Source organism: Medicago truncatula, chromosome 5, assembly GCF_003473485.1.
Source record: "Medicago truncatula cultivar Jemalong A17 chromosome 5, MtrunA17r5.0-ANR, whole genome shotgun sequence".
NCBI classification, from domain to species: domain Eukaryota; kingdom Viridiplantae; phylum Streptophyta; class Magnoliopsida; order Fabales; family Fabaceae; genus Medicago; species Medicago truncatula.
In genome coordinates this window covers 5,720,905-5,743,372 of record NC_053046.1, presented here as the reverse complement: position 1 = coordinate 5,743,372, position 22,468 = coordinate 5,720,905, and the positions used below count along the sequence as shown (strand labels likewise).

At 34.0% G+C, this 22,468-nt stretch overlaps 3 protein-coding genes across 7 annotated transcripts; 2 read left to right on the top strand and 1 right to left on the bottom strand.

The window, feature by feature from the left end:
- Positions 1–6,755: 6,755 nt before the first annotated feature.
- On the top strand, positions 6,756–11,055 carry LOC11407318 (subtilisin-like protease SBT1.7). Its single transcript, XM_039834389.1, has 2 exons — positions 6,756–6,770; positions 8,604–11,055. Exons 1-2 carry the CDS (start codon positions 6,756–6,758, stop codon positions 10,998–11,000), a joined length of 2,412 nt encoding a protein of 803 aa, XP_039690323.1. The 3' UTR covers positions 11,001–11,055.
- Positions 11,056–14,363: 3,308 nt separating this feature from the next.
- LOC11411920 (uncharacterized) lies at positions 14,364–19,560 on the top strand. 5 transcript variants are annotated; one of them, XM_039834901.1, is made up of 6 exons: positions 14,364–14,754; positions 15,934–16,830; positions 17,004–17,089; positions 17,876–18,016; positions 18,696–18,843; positions 18,979–19,560. In XM_039834901.1, exons 1-5 carry the CDS (start codon positions 14,425–14,427, stop codon positions 18,841–18,843), a joined length of 1,602 nt encoding a protein of 533 aa, XP_039690835.1. In that variant the 5' UTR covers positions 14,364–14,424; the 3' UTR covers positions 18,979–19,560. The 5 variants fall into 5 exon arrangements, 4 of the variants coding, with proteins under 4 accessions (XP_039690835.1, XP_024640061.1, XP_013453485.1 ...); XM_024784293.2 differs by having other exon boundaries at positions 18,959–19,560; XM_013598031.3 differs by having other exon boundaries at positions 18,956–19,560.
- A 52-nt stretch (positions 19,561–19,612) lies between these two features.
- Positions 19,613–22,468, bottom strand: LOC11407828 (protein CONSERVED IN THE GREEN LINEAGE AND DIATOMS 27, chloroplastic). The gene is made up of 7 exons (XM_003611581.3): positions 22,042–22,468; positions 21,447–21,599; positions 21,201–21,278; positions 20,776–20,871; positions 20,295–20,330; positions 19,986–20,167; positions 19,613–19,908 (listed from the first exon to the last, which is right to left on the bottom strand). Exons 1-7 carry the CDS (start codon positions 22,270–22,272, stop codon positions 19,746–19,748), a joined length of 939 nt encoding a protein of 312 aa, XP_003611629.1. The 5' UTR covers positions 22,273–22,468; the 3' UTR covers positions 19,613–19,745.

Sequence of the window (22,468 nt, the reverse complement as noted above, 5' to 3'; positions counted from 1 at the left end):
AAGTTAAAAACTTATTTTTTTCAATAAAAAATCTATGTTTTAATTCTTTTTTTAGATTCTTAACTTGTGGCCTTAGGGCACAAGTTAACACGACCTTTGTCTAAAAGTACTTATAAATAAAAGGACGGATGGAGTATTAATTACCAATGTCTTATGTTTGAATTTAGCTTTGAAGGTACATTTACTTAGAGTTTGCTCTTCATTTAAATTCCATAAGATTTGAAGTATTAGTCGATTGCACATAAGGAGGATAACTAATTTACACAAAAAATAACTATTAATAATAAATTAGAATATATTTTTACATGATAAGTCTATTTTACTTCTAGAGTAGAATTTAAACAAATTTCAAATTTTTCATACAGAAAATACAAAGACGATCACCAAGACGATTCTAGTAAAAAGAGTTAATTTTACAAAATATGATGAACTACTATTTAAATTTAAGTTATGAGAAACGTTCGTATTTTATTTAGTATTTGATGATATTTGAATAAAGTTACTTTCAGTATAAAAATAATATGAGAAATGATATTTTAACAATTTTTTCTTTTATACTCATATTATTTTATTTTTTACTATATTTCTCTATTATTTTAGTGTTTATATTAATACTTATATTTCTTTGTATATTTTTATTGTCCCATAAATTTTTTAAACAACAATTGTTCAAATGATATTTCTAAAAATACAAGTATATATGAAAAACTAACCCAGAACAAGTTGCTTGTACATGATTCTACTTCTATCAACTTTTTTTTTTACTAAAGTTTCTATCAATTGGTTTTTTTACAAAGTTTCTATCAACTTAGTCTCTGTAGTATGTATTATCGATATTTTAAATTATTTGATTTATGGAATAGTAAAGTGTTGTTAATGAAAGTCTTCCTATTTATTCTATAAAAGAAGAAAAAGGTCGTCATCTAACTAAAGTTTGGTCAAATATCACTTATGGTCCTTTTAGTTTGATCGAATTCTCAAGTTAGTCATTTAAATTTCGAAAATTTTAATTATGTCCTTTTAGTTTAACAGAATTCTCAAGTTAGTCCTTTAAGTTCAAAAGTTTCAAATAGGTCATTTTAGTTGATAAACTATTTCACCATTACCCCTGCCGTCAGTCTCTGTTTAACGATGTAGATGTAACCGTTAAGTTGTTGACTTAAATCAAAATGCTGCCTTTTAAAAGCCCGATGGTGTCAAAATGCTACGTTTATTGATCACAAATGATCATTTATAGTGCTAGAAAGACAACTATTTACGACAACAAATGCCTTTCTAGCACTATTAAACGACATTTATATTGCTAGAATGATCATTTGTGACGATTAAACGTAACGTTTTGACACCTTGGAGCTTTTAAAGACAACGTTTTGATCAAAGTCAAAAACTTAACGGCTACATCAGCATTATTAGTTAATTATTAACTGACAGCAGGGGTAACGGTGAAATAGTTTATTAACTAAAATGACTTATTTGAAACTTTTAAAACTTAAAGGATAACTTAGGAATTCTGTCAAATTAAAATGACATAATTGAAACTTTCAAAACTTAAAGAAGTAACTTAAAAATTCAGTCAAATTAAAAGGACCAAACATGATATTTGGCCCTAAAGTTTCTATCAAGTTGCTTGGACAACCTTGATTGGATGAAAGCACGGATGTCACGTATCTTTTTCCATGTTTGATATTTTCGTTCCCTGCTTCTAGGGTTATTTAGCCTTCAACCAATCAAGGCTGTAAACATGGTACATCAATTCTCAAGTCTTAACAATCGTAAAGTAAAAATAAATAAAAAATTGAAGGAAGCAATTTACTTGATACATGAGTTATAAAGAGATGTGTAAAAGTAAATTGATCAATAAAATATGTTTTTGCATTTTTGTCATTAAATCATTAAAATAAGTTCTTGATTAAAGTTTTGTTCGTTAGTACATTGATATTTTCTCTCAAGATCTAAGAGCTTCAAAAGCGTCTTCCAAAAATGGGTTAATCAACATAAGCACATTGATATTTTCTCATAGTAATCATGAATGTTTGTAAGTTGATCGACTACAACTTGAGAATCTAGCTTAATGGTGATAGAATTTAAGATATGTTGCAGGCCAATTTTAGCTCAAGAATTAGACCCCTAAAGCTCAGTTGTTGATACAAAGGTGGATGCTTCTAATTAGCAGAAGAAACTCTTAAAACACATTAGTTCTTGAACACGGGGTGATCATATGAGTTGGTGATCAATGTGATTTCTACGTCTCTTCTTCCTTCTCCAAAATGGGGAATGTGCCTCCAAGACATACATATGCCAAAATAACGTAAGGTGTAAACATGATTTAAGTGAGAGATATTAAGTGTGCTATACTTGTGACAAACCCCTATTTATTATGATAATGATCTATGATATGATATGATGGTGCTTATTTGGATAATCTTCATGTAGTCATGTTTGTCATGTAATGGTTACACTCAGTTCTTCGGTTTACACAACAGTGAAGACGCGCATGTGCTCTTATTCTTAAGGGGAGTTCTTATTCTGGATACGATCTCACTAACAGTTTTCAAATCACACTATTATTTCGACTTGGGTATTATTCGATACTTCTTTACTAGGCTTGGGTACCAAAAAATAACACGACAACCTTCTTGTAAAAAAAGGTTGGTATTCCATTGATTTTCTTCTATTGTGGTCCTGCATCTTCTTCTTCTCCACCCATAACACGATAACCTTCTTGTAAAATAACCAACGAGTCGACTGTTAGCGCAGCAAATCAATGCTTGTCACACAAGCAATAGAAACCAGAAGCAGTTTTTCAGTTTTAGGGTTTTGGTGAATTTGTGAATTAGAGAGAAATTGAGAGAAGAGAAGATTATAGAATTGAAGAATGTAATTGTATTATTGAATTACTCATGAATGTACAAGATAATGGTCTTATATACAAGTCTAGTATAAGTTGCTTGAAGCACAAGCAAAGTAACAAACCCTAACAACCTTAAGCTACTTTCAAGGAGACTTGTAACTAACCAAGTAACAAACTATAAAAGTAAATGTGATTAACCAACTAACATGATTAAATCACTAACAAACTTGAATTAAAAACAAACTAACATCGACGACCTTGTCTCTTCCAGCAAATACACAATTTTCTTCCCATTTATTCTATTCAAATGAACAAGTTCCAATAATTAAAATTGTCAAAATTGATTCTGTTTCTCATGTTTTCTTGCATGAGATGGTTAATCATTTGCATGTCTCTCTATGGTAAAACCTGAATTGTTAGATGTCATGGGATTACACAGAACCCTTGGATTTTAACAATGATTTTAGAAGTATTTCATGGTTGTGTATTTTGCTTCTATTTGTACGATTGAATTCGTAGTGCTTCAAGCTTCATTCCTCTAGCTAATTTCTCGGTTAGCTTTTTATTCGTTTTGTTTCAAATAATTGGCAAACAAAAGATTGTTATTATAAGCTATTCAAAAAATTCTCGTAGTAAACTGGATTATTGCTACTTTTATCAGACATTATATGTTTTTAGGTTAAATCTTAGGCTTTCTTTCTTCAACTTTGAATGTGAGGTGATGCAATGGTTGAACTTTTCTCCTGCTCAGCTTCACCCTAACAATTGTACTGCTGTGGCATGTTTTGTTGCTTCTGTAGTTTGAAAATTGGTAATAATGATTGGTCTTTGTTCCTTGAGTGGGGCTCCTAAATGGGGATTCCACAATCTTTTTTACTTCTTCTTTCACAATTTCTTGCATGTTTTTATCAGACATGTTTTTTTTTTCAAAATTTCTTGCATACCGCGAACCGTACTCCTTTCACAGTATGATAGTCTAAGTGCACAAGGGATCATATCTCAAAAAAGTATTATAGCAATAAATGAGTATCATTTTCTTGTAATAAGGACACAAAAAGACATAGATTCCTCTTATAAATACTCCCTCATCTCACAATATGAATCCTATTTAAGTTTTACAAACCAAGTTGCTTGGGCTCCAGTGGCAAGGAGCTCCTTCCAAGGACGTACCCGGGGAATACCGGGTTCGATTCCCAGGAGGAACAACGCTTGGCCAGTGCGCATGCCTCTACGTATGAGCCAGATTAGTCGTTCACCTTTAGTGGGTCGGAAACCGGTGCGAAAGCCAAAAAAAAAAAAAGTTTTACATCATTATTAAGAAAATGATTAATTGTGTTCATTTTAATAACAAAATGTGTATCATTTACTAAAACATCCTTATTAATCGTAGTTAGTGAAATAATCATAGATTATTGAAATGCAATAAATAATGATATGTTAATCAAAAAAATAATAAATATTGTATTGATATTGTAAAAGGGACAAATAATTTGAGACAATTTTTTTAGTAAAGATGACACATGTTATGAGATGGAGGGATAGGATCAAATGTAGTAAGTTTTTTAGAATTGCTACCAACACATCTCTAATACACATTTTCCAATGCACTTTTTTTTGAAAGCATTGGTAAAAGTTTAGGAAAATGTTAAAGAGTGTCCATGAGTTATCATATATCACAGTAATAAAAGAGTATCTTTTTCTAATAATAAGGACCAAACACAAATTCTTCTTATAAATAGGATTAGACGCAGTAAGTTTTTTAGGATTGCTAGCAAGACATCTCTAATACATATTTTCCAATGCAATTTTTTTTAAATTTATTAATTAAATTTTAGGAAAATGTTAAAGTGTGTCTCTCATGAGATCCTCCATCAAATCACGGATCCCACCGAATTATGTGAGTCGCATATTAATTGGATGAGACCTATATGATTATTGTACATTAAGAGCGAGTGTTGAAAAATGTATGTTAAAAGATGGGTTGCTAGTGTTATTTTTAAATTTAATTCTTAACAAAAAAAACATTTTATTTTTCTTGAAAAAATCAAACTAGCCCACCAAAATTGGCATTTGTAAGAATCAAACTTGAGAATTTGAGAGGAACACACTCTATGGTCACAAGCCAAGACCGCGAGACAAATACAATTGAGTTAATTAACACATTTTATTCATAATGTTTTTTTTTTTTACATATATATAGTATTGTAAAGAAAGTAGATTATTGGCTAAAGTGCACCTCCTCCCCCCCCCCCCCCCCCCCCCCCCAACCTTCAAAAACTTCCAATTTTGGCCCCCTAAGTACCAAAACCACAATTTAGTCCCCCTAAGATTTAACCCCATTGCAACTTTGGTTCTTTTGATCAATTTTGACCTAGTCAACGCTGATTTGGCATGCCACATATGTATTTTTTAATTTCCTTTTTTTAAAAGCCACATAATCATTTATTAAATTAAAAAAAAATCATAATTTAAAAAAAAAATAGAAAAGGAAAATAAAAAAGGAATAAACGATTCTTCTTCTGATTTTTTTTTTTATTTTTCAATTTCTTTTTTCATTTTTTTAATTTAATAAATGATTATGTGGCTTTTAAAAAAAAAAAGAAAATTAAAAAATACACATGTGGCATACCAAATCAGCGTTGACTATATCAAAATTGGTCAAAAGGACCAAAGTTGCAAAGGGGCTAAATTGTGGTTTTGGTACTTAGGAAGCCAAAATTGCAAGTTTTTGAAAGTTAAGGGGGGGAAAAGTGCACTTTAGCCTAGATTATTTTAGGCTGAGTTTTTTTTATTCCAATTATACCTTTAAGCAATTTTGCCTATAAAAATACTATTTTGTTGGTCTCATCAGTCTCATTAAAAAAGATAAGAATTTATATTATATTTATTATAGTTTTTTGAAAGGTATTATATTTGTTTTTTAAAAGAATGTATTATATTTGTTATATTGTTGTTGTTATCATTGAAAAAGATAAGACTATTTTTCTCACTCTATGACATTCTCACGCACCCTATTTTTTTCTTCCAAAAATACACATGGTTCAGATTATATAATCTGAACTAGTTTTGGATTATAAAATCTGAAACATTCAGAAATTGTTGGAGCCTGAAGCACTTTGATCATGAAGTGCATTGGAACAGTGCAGATTATATAATCCTAACACTTTTAGTCAGTTTTGGAATATAAAATCCGAAATGTGTCAAACACACCATAAAATGTCAAACTTTGGAGGAAAAAAGAGCCATTTTGGATTATATAATCTGAAATGTATCTGCTTAGAGACATACATGGTCTGTTTTGGTTGAAACATGCCTTTGGCAATTAAATTGTTTCTAAACGACATAATGCATTGATTAGATGTTCAAACATAAAATTTAATCCAAAACAGCAATTAACAACACAACACAACACAATTTTCAAACATTAGATTAAAAATAAAAATTATCCCAATGTTACAAAATATTTCAAACATAACATTAAAATCAAAATAAAAATTATCCAACGGTTACAACACCATAACATATAAAATCAACCCCTGCTACCCTGAACATCACGCCTACGACGATAAACCCTCCCTCCATGGACCTCTCCCAAGATTCCTTCCAATTGAAGCCATTACTCAGACCCTTGCTCCACGACACCACTGACCATGACAACATAGACATGGTCTCTAATACGGCCCAACCTTTTGGCCAGATCAATGTACCCCTGCTCTCCATCCTGCACAACAACAATCTCTTCAAGGGCATCCTGCTCTGGTGGCTTTGGGACCTGAACATCCTCGTCCTGAAGAATCATGTGTGGATGTGAGAAGAGATAAAATCAGCTGATTTATCCCTGCTTCGCCTCCACACCCTGCCTAGCAAGGGGCCCCAATTGTTGATATGTCAGCATATGATCAAGATGGTGCACATAGCGGTAACTTATCTCCATTAAGGTCGTCAGCGGAGGTGCACTCTCATGTGGATGTCTGGATGCGCCCAAACTAGCGAAGCACCCGCTCCGGTAGATATCTCACCATGCGGGTACCGTATCTGAGTAATCCAGAGTAAATGTTGACCCGCTCGAACAGACATGCATGACTATGTTCATCATACAGGACCATGATAACACCTGTGAAATCCAGTTGATCCATATGTTGTTTGTATTCGTCTGGTGTAGACATACCCCTGAGCGGTAGATACATCATGGCGCATGGATGTCTTTATACATCAAAATGGTTTGGATTATATTTTCTAAATTGGGTTTCAGATTTTAAAATCTGAAGGGTATTTTTGGAATTAAAATAGGGTGCATGAGTACCTCATATGGTGGAAAAAGTAATAGTCAAAAGATAAATATAGGTTGTTACAATATTTATAGATATTGTTGGTATCATTGAAAGATAAATATTGGTTGTGGTTTTTATGTCCAGGTGTTCTGGCAGTTTTTTTTATAGGAGATAACGCATTAGTTTTTTGGCAGTTGTTGTGTGATGTTGTTGGTGTTTGTTTTTTTGGGGGTGCACTGCTGTTGTGCGATGCCCACTCTATCGTTTGTATTTTTCTAGCAAGTCTTGCGCTTCTTGTGCAGATGTTGCACTAATAATATTGGTCGATTAAAAACAAGGTTGTTGTAATATGAAAGTGCAAAATATCTATTATCTATAAATATAATTTTAATTAAAATCAAATTAATTTTAATCAAAATTTCATAAAAATTACATTGTTCGTTATTTATACACATTAGTGCAATTACTGATGGCAAAGCGGGCCTGCATGTCCCATCTAAGCCCGCTTAAAACGAGACGAGATGAGCTGAGTCAAATTATATGAACAAGTCCAAAATTTCACCCAGCTCCGTTTAGTGTCGGACAAACAAGTTCGCGGGTCGACCCGCCAGACAAAAAACTTTGTTTTTTTTAGGGAAAAAACAACATTTTTCATGGATTTTTTTTGTACAACTTAATTTTTATGTTGTTTTTTTTATCATAAAAAAAATAAAATAAAAGAATAGGCATCGAATAAACTTGTGGTAAAAACGCGATAATTAACAAATTGTCGAACTCAAATAAATCTAAAAGGATAAAATAAGTCTAAAAAAGAAAAATTAGTTAAGCGGGTCGGCCGACCCTGTAAGCGAGTTCAAAACTCCAACTCAGCCCATCTAAAATAGCGTGCTAAATAGGCCGACTCAATGAATTGGGTCCGTTTTGCCACATCTAAATGCAATAAGAAGAACAGTCAGACTGTCATGGAGTGCCCGTCTAATCACTATTATTCATAATGATTATATCATGAAATTTAACAAAAACCTATAACGTGTTAACTCATTTACTAGAGTTTGACTTCATAACATTAAGAGACAAAAAATAATTTGACCAAAATGTACTCCATCTGTCTCAAAATGTAAGTAAAAATAGGTCACAATAAGTTGATGTATCTGGTACAAATTTTAAACCAATATATTAATTTTTATTGACCAATTTTTACTTACATTTTGGGACGGAAGAAGTGTGTATGTTTAAAATATATATATATATATATATATCTTTTAATAATATTTCATTTAATTATGAATATAAATTTGATAATATTATTGCATAAGTCAAAATTATAATTATTTAACATATAATTTAAGACTTTTTTGACCAAATATATAATTTAATACTTGGTCAAAATAAATAAATATAATTTAATATTATGTCTTTAATGAGTGACATCTTTTCCGCACTTTCTCCTTGTTCTATTGGTCCTTTTTATATGGTAATAGTTCCAAGGTATTCAAGCCTACCCCTTTATAAAGCGAAGTTCTATACTGCATTTCTCACATAACCTCATTTCATTTCATTACATACATATAGAGCTATCTAACATGAAAACACCCATGAAATCTTTCGTTGCAACTTTTTTTTTCATTCTGGTTGTGTGTGATGTGTCTCTAGCAAGAACAGAGAAAAGCCAGAATGATAAGATTACTTACATAGTACATGTTGCCAAATCCATGATGCCTACAAGCTTCGACCACCATTCAATCTGGTACAAATCAATTCTTAAGTCGGTGTCCAATTCAGCTGAAATGTTATACACCTATGATAATACAATTAATGGATTCTCGACAAGTCTGACGCTCGAAGAACTTCGGTTACTAAAGAGCCAAATTGAGATTCTAAAGGTGACACCAGATCAACAGTACAAACTCCTTACAACTCGTACACCAGAATTCCTTGGGCTCGATAAAATTGCTAGTATGTTCCCCACAACAAATAACAGCAGTGACGTAGTTGTGGGACTCCTTGATACAGGTGTTTGGCCTGAAAGTAAGAGCTTTGATGATACAGGCTATGGGCCAATCCCCCGTAGTTGGAAAGGAAAATGTGAAACAGGTACCAATTTCACAACCTCAAATTGTAATAAGAAATTGATTGGTGCCAGGTTCTATTCAAAAGGCATCGAGGCATCTACAGGATCGATTGATGAAACCATCCAGTCTAGATCCCCCCGAGATGATGACGGCCATGGAACCCACACAGCGAGCACAGCTGCAGGATCTCCAGTGAGCAACGCAAATCTTTTTGGCTACGCTAATGGGACTGCTCGTGGAATGGCTGCTGGTGCTAGAGTTGCTGTTTATAAGGTTTGTTGGAAAGAAGCTTGTAGCATTTCTGATATACTAGCTGCAATGGACCAGGCCATTGCCGACAATGTCAATGTTCTTTCGTTGTCTCTTGGAGGTGGATCAATTGATTACTTTGAGGACAACCTCGCAATTGGAGCATTTGCAGCAATGGAGCATGGGATTCTAGTTTCATGTGCTGCAGGAAACTCTGGTCCTAATCCTTTGAGTGTTACAAACGTAGCACCTTGGATTACAACTGTTGGAGCTGGCACCCTCGATCGAGATTTCCCTGCATACATTAGTCTTGGAAATGGAAAAAAATATCCAGGTGTGTCCCTTTCTAAAGGAAATTCTTTGCCCGATACTCCCGTACCATTCATATATGCAGGAAATGCAAGCATCAATGGCCTAGGTACTGGTACATGCATTTCGGGTAGCTTGGATCCAAAAAAAGTTTCAGGAAAGATTGTGTTATGTGATCGTGGAGAGAGCTCTAGGACAGAAAAAGGAAACACAGTAAAGTCTGCCGGTGGTTTGGGCATGGTGTTAGCTAACGTTGAGAGTGATGGAGAAGAACCCGTGGCAGATGCCCATATTTTGCCTGCAACTGCCGTGGGCTTCAAAGATGGTGAAGCTATCAAGAAATACTTATTTTTTGATCCAAAACCAACTGCCACAATTTTGTTTAAAGGAACAAAGCTCGGGGTTGAGCCGTCACCTATTGTTGCAGAATTCAGCTCACGAGGCCCCAATTCATTAACACCACAAATATTGAAGCCTGATTTTATTGCTCCAGGTGTTAACATCTTAGCAGCATATACAAGGAATGCGAGCCCCACAGGGTTGGATTCAGATCCTAGGCGTGTAGATTTCAACATTATCTCAGGCACATCCATGTCATGCCCTCATGCAAGTGGATTAGCAGCTTTGATTAAGTCAGTTCATCCAGACTGGAGCCCAGCTGCCATTAGATCTGCTTTGATGACAACAACTTATACGGCTTACAAGAACAATAAGACATTATTGGACGGTGCTAACAAAAAGCCAGCGACTCCGTTTGATTTTGGTGCAGGACACGTCAACCCTATTTTTGCGCTAAATCCTGGACTTGTCTATGATTTGACAGTGGATGACTATTTGAGCTTCCTTTGTGCATTGAACTACTCAGCTGATAAAATTGAAATGGTGGCAAGGAGAAAGTACACATGTGACCCAAAGAAACAATATAGTGTAACAAACCTTAACTACCCTTCCTTTGCAGTAGTTTTTGAGGGTGAGCATGGTGTAGAGGAGATCAAACACACACGAACTCTTACCAATGTGGGTGCAGAAGGAACGTACAAGGTATCTATCAAGTCAGATGCTCCATCCATCAAGATATCAGTTGAACCAGAAGTGTTAAGTTTTAAGAAAAATGAGAAGAAGTCGTACATAATTACATTTTCGTCATCAGGTTCAAAACCAAATAGCACTCAAAGTTTTGGAAGTTTGGAATGGTCTGACGGAAAAACTGTTGTAAGAAGTCCTATTGTGTTTAGTTGGAAATTATAATGAAATCTCCAAGAATGTTTTAGTGTTATGATTATATAATAAATATAATAAAATATATGTTTTTATATATTTCAAGTTTCATGAATGATGTTTGGTAAAATGTTTGACTTTAAATTTATCATGCATGAATATGATTTTTAATTCTTTTGACTACTTTGAATTTTGTTGTTTTATCTACCAATCAAATTGTTTGTTAATATCTAAAATACATTAAACATTACAATAAAATAACAAGTCTGAGTATACTCAAACTTTTTTTAAAAGGGAAGTATAATTTAAATATTAGTTTGATTTGTTTAATTTTGTAAGGTATTGATTCAAAGAGATTGAGTGTTTATTAAGTATTAAAATTAAAATCTTATGTTCATCAAAATAAAGAGTGGATTGTTCAACTAATAAACAAGTTAGAGCCTCACAATTGAACTCCTCTCACGTGTTCATCTAAGTGTGTCTCGCAAGAATTGAGTATGTTGAGAAAAGTATTGGCCACCATATAAACTAAGAAAAAATGTGTGCTGCGTGCAATATTCTAGACATGGATGTATATGATATGAATTTCAAAATACAATTAATCATGTTACCTAGAGGATTAAAATTTGTGCCGTGAAGTATTTTTTTTAACTAAAGTGCCGTGAAGCATATTTGGTCTTGAAGTTTTAAGAGTATAAATAAAGTCATCAAAATCAATCTCCGCGATAAATTAGAAAATATGTTTCTTAATTTCTGTCTTTATATTTTTAATTGTTCTTGAGATAAATAACTATATATCTGAATATGATGCTTGATCTCTTCAATGAAAAGGGGAGATTGTTTATCTTTTACATTTCAAATCCACTCACGGTTTAAATTGCTTTGATAGTCAAGACACTGATTATGTAAGCCACTTTACAACTACATACGAGTGGTTGCAAATGCGTGCATAATTGTTGAGTGATGTCTCGATGTTGTGTTTTTGAGTGGCATAGTTGTGAATGGGATGTTGTTTCTTTGGATTTTTTGATCTGATAATCATGAAGACCTTGATGCAGAATTTGAAGTTTTTCCATTTGATTTATGCAACTGGTAGAGAATTTGTAAAGTAGTTGTAGGACAAGTTTGTTGGTTTGCAAGTGTGAGTTATATGTCCCACATCGGATAAAATAATAAAAGTTGAACACATTATATGTAAGAGAACCCATTAATTTATTGTCTTAAGGTTTTGGGAAAGAGTATAGTGTCTCTCTTGCTTGTGCGGTTGTTCTAGTGAATTGTATTCAATTGGCAAGAAGAAAGTACTAGCTCAATGAGTATCCGATTGTAAAGTTGTATCACGTAACATGTGACTTGTATTAAAGTCGATTTTTTTTTTTTTTTTTATTTAATGTGATTGGTTTGCCACTTATAAAGAGCAAATGTGTAAAAAATGATTTGGCAATTAATCGTTCTGAGTTTGCATTCCAAATTTCCAATAACAGCAACAGGAAAAAAAAAAATCTTAACATATAAATTATCAAAGTTGGATAGCTGAACTGATTTAACTTAAAAAATAAGAAATCTAGGCCGAAATATGTAAACCCAATTCATTATCTTTCTACTTCTTAAATTCAAAAGAGTTTTACTAATCACTGCTATCTCCCCTCAAAGATTCATGTTCCTTCATTTGGTTTTAACTATATGAATGCATTATCATTTTCTTCATTGATTTCACTTTATATTTCATTCTGTGCTTTTCTAATCTCTGCCAAACTTCCAGATGCAGTTTTAATCCGAAGATCCATTTATCATGCTCTTTGTTCCATACTTCCATCGGTCTTTTGTCGGTGATATTTTTTTCGACTGCGATTTCCTTGATTAATTGAGTCTCAAGGGAGAGGGTTTCTCAATGTAGAGGGTGCAAAGGAAGGTATGAGACTCGCTTTAAAATTAGTAAATTATATTCCGAGAAATCTATTTATTGTGGCTTTAGTACACTTGCAATAAATATTGTGCTACACCGTTGAAAAAATAATTGAAATATAGTAAATAAGAGTAGTGCTATTTCTCCCGAGAAAATCCATTACGAACACATCGCAAATAAAGGATAGGCATTGAATTTTGGATTTTTTTTTACAATTACGTCGGTTGATGAATATGACACAGATTTTGTTACTGTTACAATTACAACTGCCGTGATAATGCCGGGACAAAAACTTTCGGAATAACTAGCAATGTCGTATAAACAAACATCTATTAAAATACATGGAAAATGAAAGCCTATTTCAAAATGCATGAATTGAATTTATGTTCGTGGCTGTGAACTTGTTATAGTCCCATCACGAATTTTGTTTTTGGTTTTCATCTCTCTTACAATGTGATTCATAATCCACTTTGTCAAATCAATCTCATTTGCCTCTTTATTCACTACCACGTCATCCGTTTTTGTCACATACACACTTTTACAATAGTACATAACGAAAATAACTTGCGAAGCCCGGATACGAGATACGATACTGCACCGATATGTCGATACGAAATTTTTTCAAAAATCAAGATACGATACGGCTGAGATACGTTAATAAAAATTTTTATATAATTAAATGTACAATATAATTATAACCATTTTTTTAATATGCAAATATATTAACAAACAAAAGAAATCAGTCATATCTCTCAAAAAAAAAACTAGTCGTCATAGCACACCAACATAAATATAAATTATACTGACGATTAAGAGAATGATGATTAGTCGATTACATACACAATATATACCAAAAAGAGCATCATCAGTGCTATATTATATCCAAAATAAACATTGTTAGTGTTATCCTATATCGATTCAAAAAAGAAGCACTATATCCATAAAAGAACACATAAGTACTCAAGAGTTAAGTTTTTTTAGTCAACATTAATTGGGAAATATCGGGGCAAGTATTTGTGTAGGATAATTATCGAATACTCTTCTGATAAGTATCAGATAATTATTTTTTTTAAAAATAAAATTTAATCTTCGGATACTTTCCTGATATGTATTGAGAAGTATCGGGCATGTATCAGTGCAGGATACGCAGGGGATACGATACGTCATCAATTTTAAAATATCGGGCTTCACAGAAAATAACTAAAACTAAAAAACGTTTACAATTTACAAAGTTTATTTAAAAAACAAAGATAATAATAATAAAAAAAACATGCAACTATTTTTCACATGAGAAATGATATTTGAACAACTATTTTTTACAATTTTTGTGACAACTTTATCTCTCATACTGACATTATCTTTTTACTTTCTCTCCCTATTGCTTTGGTTTTTATGCCACTGCCTCATTTTTTTTTTGTAAAATTTTGGTTGTAACACAACTGTTTTCATATTTAAGCTTTCTTTAAAGGAGGGTAAGGTAGAAGAGAGTCTCCAACACATTCATTTTTTCCTTAACTCTAAACACAACTATCATTCAAGAGAAAAAACATGACTTATCTCACCGGTTACAGCACTACCATCATCAGAAACAATAATCAGAGACCAATTTCTTCAATATCAATTATTACACCAAACACCACCACCGTTTCATCACGCTACGTCGTCGTTTTTGCCTTCAGCACTTCTTCCGAATCAGTTTGGACAGATTTTCCCATTGAGAACGCGTACGAGCTTCTAGAAGTTTCGCAAACAAGCTCATTCGATGAGATCAAAGCTTCGTTTCGCAAATTGGCGAAAGAAACTCACCCTGATGTTGCCGAGTCAAGGAACGATTCCACTGCTTCTAAACGTTTTGTTCAAATCCTTGCCGCTTATGAGGTTCGTGTGAATCGTTTTCCCGTTTTCATAAACTTATCGGAGAACTTATGAAAATAAGCTGAAAACAGTTTTTTAACAATGTGATTCCATAAGTTCTCCCAAAAAGTCTCACAAAACTTATGCTCCAAACAGGCTCTTAGTCCCTAACATCTTAATGTCATGGATTAAATTGACGGATTTTATATGCTTTATGTTAAGTGGTTAATTTAGATCATAACGTGTTTTGTTAGTTCATAACCATAGAAATGTTGTGAAATTGAAACAATGAGTTGTAATTTTGAAGAAGCTGCACTGGATTTTAATATCAAATTATCAATTACGGTGTAAAGAGCAGTCTATTAGCGCTGAAGTTATTCGATACCCAATAGTTCGATCAGATGAAAACACTGTTACTAAATAGCTTAATTGCCGTTTGTTTGATCTTAGATTGTCTGTAATGCCATGTTTGAATGCATGTCTTCCTTTTCGTGAATTTGCATCTGCCGTTCCGGTATTCTTGCATTGATTATTGGATAGGAGTAGAGTATGTGCCTAGTTAGTAGTTGGACAAATGACTATACGTGGAAATATTTTCATTTTAGATATGTTGTATTTTAGGTTTTGAATTGGACTTAACAAATTCCTAATACACCCTCACACGCTTAGTAATATTGGAGTTGGTGCGTGGATAATATGGTCGGTGAGATACCATCATAGGTTTTGAATTGGTCATAACTCATCTTTACAAAAGAGATTTGAAAGGTGAGAGATGCTCATTCTTTATAAAATCTTTTTCGAACTGATATCTTTTCAAGTTATATCGGACTTGACAGGTGAGAGACCATTTTAGGTTTTGAGTTGGACATAACTCATCATTTGCAAAACCGAATTGTAGGGTGAAAAGGGCCTCTTCTTACAAACTTTTTGCAGACCTCATATGTTTTTTGATTCTTTTCAATGTGGAACTTGGATTGTTTCTAATATCGTATATGGTCTTTTATACATATTTAGTGGGCATGGTGTTTTCTGCTGATTTATATATTCATCCTATCATAAAGATAACACATACTTCATGACTTTAATTGCTGGAAACTTGCAGGCCATGATATGACGTCTTTGTGGGTAACTAGAATGACGTTTTTCTTTTCATTTCTTTTCAGGAATATTGAATTAACGGGAATAATCCATGATGTGTTGCAGATTCTTTCAGATGCTAGGAGGAGAGCCCATTATGACATGTACTTGTTTTCTCAGAAAAAGCTTACGCAGAAGCGTTCTGAACAGGGTTCAAAGTTGCGCATTTACGAATCACAGGCTACTGCATTCAAGGAGATGGAAGTTGTTGAATGGTTAAAGTGGTATAGATTAGCTATAAACGATATTTTGTCAGAGAAGAAGGTGGTAGTTGGAACAGGATATTTTGATGTACTCGAGAGAGATTTTTATTCTGCTATTCATGCAGCATACTACGGTCCCGAAATTGATTCTATCCCCATGGAGTTTCTTCCTGACTGTTTTGAGGCTGAAGAGAGGTCCTCTTGTGAAACTCCTGAGGTTTTGCACTTGGTTTCAGGTCGTGATCTTTTTGGGATGGTTTGCCTAGTCAACAAGATTCCAGAGATATCATCTACTGAAAATGAAAAGTTAACTTCTTACAGATCCTTCCACTCGGGCCTTTGTCAATCTGTAATGGATGTGAACACCAGCAGGAATGTAGAAAGGCCAGATGATTTTGGAACTCAACAAAGCCGCAGCTCTAAAATTTCAAATAATGTATCAGATGCGTATAGAGATCTAGAGTTGCATGTCTCTGGAAAATTAGTTGCTACAGCATCTAGGGTCCTACCTAGATGTTCTAATGCAATTCAAACGGAAGATGCCGGAGATCACATTCATGTGTTCCTTAATTCAGATGAAGATCCCAGACATATCAGCAGTAGCTTTTCAAGAAATTTATTTACAAATAGCACAGTTGGTAGCAAAATCCATTTGGGAACCATATCTGGACTTGGGAGCACTCCAGACGAAGGATGTTGTTATGTCTACAACAGCAACCGTGAAAAGACCCATGCGATCATGAAACATAGAACATTACTGGTAAGCATAGTTGCTATCCCACTGTCCTATTGGTTTAATACTTGGAACTTAAAATGGAATTTATTTTGCACTAGTACCAAGTCTTTTCTTTTTTGTATTTCTAAATAGTAAAAGAAACATGGTATGGGTTTCATGATCTTGCTAGAAATTCAGGGTTATGATAAAACTTTCAGGTGAAGCATATGCACTGGTATCATGTGGGTGAGAAAGTGTCAGTTTGCGAGTGTAGATGCACCAGAGCACGTTTACCACCAAGCAAGTAAAGCTCTAGAATCTCTCTATTACTGATGTTTGGTGTTCATTAGTGCATATGCCCTCACACTTTCTGCTCTTAGAAAAGGATTTTTTTTTTTTAACATCATAATCTTTCCTAGTAAAATAATGTGTTGACTACTTTCTTTGTTAGAAGTTAGATGACTTCGATCATGCTGTGGTTTTAATATGCGTAGCCATCATCTGGTTTGTATTTCAAGTGTAGATTTTATTGGGCATAAAAGGTTCCATTAAAGCTTGAAGCGGTTTGGGCATTAGATTAATTTATCAACTCTCAATTGTGTTGAAATGGTGTTATTATACCATATTGGGTGAAAGAACCATGAAACGATGGAGTGATATTGTAGATTTATGGCTCAAAACTCTTTCTCTCCATACTCTATTAATAACTACAAAAGTAAATACCCAATTCTTAAATTACGTGCAGTTTTCATGATACTGCCAATTGTTTTTTTTTTTTTTTTTTGGTTACTACTGCTAATTGTTATTTGGGTTAATAGGTCTTTACCCCCTGTAAAAAAAAAATTGTTTTGATTTACCCCCTTAATAGGCCAAACAAAAACGAAAATTTCTTGAAAAAAAAATAAAATTGGTTTTTGTTTGGCCTATTAGGGGGGTAAATCAAAACAAAAAAAATTTTACAGGGGAAAAAACCGGAAATGACCTATATTACTGGGGGTAATTGCCTATTAACCCTTGTTATTTATGCAGATCAATTGTTCCAATACCACTTGAAATCCTTTTTAATAATATTAACCCCTTAGTTATACAGATTTTGGCTATTTGAGCCTCGCTGTGGCTTCCATGACATAGGAGGTTGGTATGTTGAAACATATGGCAAAGATAAGAAGGGTCGTACTATGCCGTCACAAAGGTTCTGGGATGGCTTGGATTATAGCGAGCAAGCTGAAAGGTAAGCACTTGAAAAGTTTATATTTCATGCCTTCTTTTAACTTTATAAGAATTGCTGTAATGGAACCATCAGAAGAAGTATGTCTTTTAACATGCACGTCTTTGAATGATTAATATACAATGATATATAAACAAATCTGTAGACTTTGGGTAGCTGTGTAACTTTCTAAGAAATCAAAATTTGCATTTATTCGGTTTTTTATTTGATTTTCTTGAAAATATTGAAGTTTTTTACATGCATTTTGGTTTGGTGAGAGTTCCCACAGTCGCGTTTCATAGATGTTGACCAGTCCGTAGCTTTATTTACTGAATTATGTTGACTAGTCCTTAGCTCTGTTTATTGAATTCTGAAAGCTCATCTGAGTAATTTATCCTCAGTCCATTGGAACCAAATTTCTAATATGCTATCTACCATTTGTTTCATCGTAGACATTTACAAGTTTTGTTTAAACGAAAAATATTAATACTGTTAATATTAGGTTGGGGATGGGATTGAACCCTCGACCCTCTTATCACTCCACTCCTTAACTCTTCCACTCTAACCACCAACCAAACATTATGAGCCCCATAGACATTTACAAGCGATAGTAGCTAATCAATATTTTAGAAACTATGCCTCAACCCAACCCCATGTACTTGTCTATAGAGTTTACTGACTGTCTCAGTTTTACAATCTGCAGAAGACTTCATCCAGCAATGTATCTGTTTGCTCTTGCATATCGAACGCTTGATCTTGATTATGCCAAAACAAGCAAGAAAACATTTAGAAATGTTATTGGAGCACATATGTTCCGAGTTCTTCACTGGTGCAGAAAACTTGCTCAATAGGTAGTATATCTATTAGCCTTATGCACTGTCAATAAATTAAACGAGTCATTGCTAGCTCAATTAGGACATATCAGCTGATTTCTTTTTAACAATCTCTATTTTGTGATTGTAGAAGATTTCCTTGTCCATTTACAGCTACACACTGACTGTTTGGACAGATGCTCTGCTAGTACTGAAAGGTAAATTAGAGGCCTCACGTAGTCTTATCTACATGGTTGGAGAAAATTCATCTTTTGACCTTCCTGGTGCTGTGGTCTATTGGCCAAATACTGAACTCAATGTCTCAATCGGTCAAGGACTAGCTTCCGTGCCTTGCCTGGAGATAGTTGCACAACATTGTTGTAAAAAATGCTCTCTGTAGCTACTTGCCTTAGAATTGTTATGCAAGAGAAGACTGAATCTTTGTGGATATACATCTATTGATTTCTATATATTTCCCATACCTTTACAAATGCCTAAATGTCCCAAAACAAAAAATTGTTCATATTGGCAAGTATTATGAAAGCTAATTGTTTCACAAAGAATTTCATCCATAATAAACTCGGAGCTGACAAATTTCCTGTAGTTTTCTTCGTTATTATAACACATGGCATATTAAATATGTATAATCTTATCCTGCTTCCACGGACTTGTGTCGTAACATGCATATGGAACTTGCATTGCACGTCGACCTGTTTATCTGCCTATATATTGGAGTCTTTATTTTTCTTCACGTCATATGATTTTGTTATTGCTCCATGTGATCTTTAGTTATCTATTTTAGGCATTGTTTGCTTTTACTTTGACTACATTGAATGGATTTCTTAACTAATAGAATAATGCCTTGGCCATAGAGTTGCGAAATGTAACAAATAATAAACTGCTTTTACTATATGAAATCACGTGTGTCTCCTTTTTGTTCTTTACTTTAGCAGATCCTCCCATTTGCAGTACTGGCCTCCTGCTAATGCTCGATAAAACCTATCTCTACAGTATACTGGTCTTCCATCTGCAGCCTCAGCAGCAGCAGCTGCAAGATTGTCGTCCGCTTTCACATCTGCAGGCAATTTAAGCAACTCCTCCTTTCTACAGTACACATTAAAAGTTTCAACAATATGGTGGAAGTACTCCTGAAGATATTGTAGGATCTTGTTTTTCCTTACCTTAGGTTGTACTTTGTGTTGACCTTGGGAACTTGAACGGTTGATTTATTTTCTTCTGTGGTAAAGGTAGAATGAAGAAAATTCTCCACTGGTGTAGCAAAGATAAATAGCATAACTCCGGTAACAAGCAATGCTCCAGTCCCAACTAGAGTTTGCTTCAGCAGTTTAACAACTGGTTTAACCTGGAGACATAGAATATATGTGAATCATGCAGCAAGAAACAAGTTTAGCATATTGCTCTTCTACCCTGCATCCTAATTATTCAGCTTAATGAGTTTATGCAATGCTATACTTTGAGATGTCTTGTACCTTGTAAGAGCCCAACAATCTATCACGAGCTAGGATCTGCAAAGAAAACTAGGATCTCAGTTACAGGGCCCGAAATTAAAGAAATGAAGCATGTTGCTGGTTCTTTTCGTAGTTTTAGTTTGTTACATTTCAACTACACTTTATTTCATGTATCTTTCACGTTCACCAATTTTGAATAGACTGCTTGTTGCTTAGTGAAGAACCATCTCTTACAATTTGAAAGGCAAAAGGTCCTAACCTATTTTTTATTCTCTTTGGACTTTTTCATCTGATCGGTCTCAAATTAGCCTTTACCAATGGTCTTGTCTTGTGCTAAAAAAACCAGTAATTGATTTTGTCGAGTACTTATTTCCTACTTGCTATGGCCCAGTGAATCTACACCTTGAATATGGTTTTGTGCAGGTGAAGTCTTCAGATGGACTTTTGTTCCTTTTACTTTTAGGTAAAAGAGGAAGATGTAAATGAGAGTTAAGAGACTAACCTCGGGTGGCTTGACCCACATCTGTCCGTCGTACCATCCACTTTCTTCGTAAGGAATGACTGCAGACAGAAGCCTATCACCAACATAACTCCACCCCTGCATTGTAATCCAATTATTATCTTAACCAGACAGTTCTTTACATGTGAAGTTGCAAGCTCAACACAATGATATCGGTTATAGTTAGTGTGAACAGCGAATAAATTATAATGGGTTGAAAAAGACATTAGACACCACATTCCGGAAACAACATAAAGAGTGTTTGTGACTAAGAAGGGAGTTCCCTCTCTGTTAAATGCAACAAGATTTTGAATTCATGATGTACTACGCTAGGACAAATTTGTTTGGATCTCTCAGCCTTGCTAACCCCATGATCCCCAGTATGAAATGATTGGGATGTGAACATGAAAAAGAGGATTAGAACGCACCAGATATATCCTCAAGACAATCAAAGACACAATGAAGAGTGTTCCTGTTCCAGCAGCTAGTATAAATCTCAGAGGCTCCTGTAAGGTAACAACAACACAGAAGAAAATTTTATGAGCAACATTATAAATGTTTTCGTGTTTGTGTCAGTTGTGTGCAGCTCATATTACACTTATATATGCATGCATTATTGTTACTTACTTGATATCCCAATCATTATACACATATACTTTAAAATTCACACTTACTCTAGAAGGACTAAAGCTTGCAGCTGCAATTGGTGCTCCAAGCACTGTGAACACTGCCAACCAGAGACCTCCAAGGCGAAGAAAGAACGACCCTGGACCCAGTTCGCCCCATGAATACAGCATTCCATCCTTCAAAGATGAGTACTCATTTACCTATTAGACCATGACATATTCCAAGTTAGCATGAGATGTTCAAAGAAACACTTTTGAGTGGGACAATCATGTTAACTAATAGTATATTCTTATTACTTCGCATCAACCGTTTCAGTTTGTATGTGTGTGCAGGGATATGAAACTCACTAACTGTCATGCTTTCTGATGGCTAGGTTCAGCCATGAAATTCAATATTCATACTCTAATATTACACATAATTCAATATTTTGATTTTTTCTTATTCCTTTTTTCTAATGTTTTCTTTTACATTCCTCCTCATTTCTCCCTCTCTCTATTTCCTTTCTATCTCTGATCTTTTTGACCTCTCAGTCCAAATGGAATATCCTATTACACCATGCAATATCAAGTTTATTTGGAGTGTCATCAAAATTCAAAATAAAACAATTTATTGCTGCCATTCAGTAGTTGGCTACATACATACCGGTCTTTGCTCAAAAGGAACTTCAATTTCCAACCCAGGATCCCAGCTACCTCCTGAAGATCCACTTGTTTCTCCATTCATCTCACCTTTTACGGCCTTAACTTTAATGGAAACCTGTTGAGAAAATTTTGAAGCTCTTGGATTTTGGATGATGAACGAACCATGGTTGCTTCCTGGTTTAGTTTGTCTTGCAGTTGGAATTAGAGAACAGTGAAAATTTAGTCTAATCATTTGCTTGTTGAATTTTAATAGTAAGCATATAACTAAACCAAAAAAAAAAAAAAACAAGGTGGTGTTCAATTCTTTACTGGGAGAAGGAAGAGGAGGAAAGAATTGATATTATGCACTGATTAAAACCAATTATTTGTAATTATTTTTGTGTCTTCGTACCAGGACCACATAAATTATTTACGTGTAGGAGGGCAAG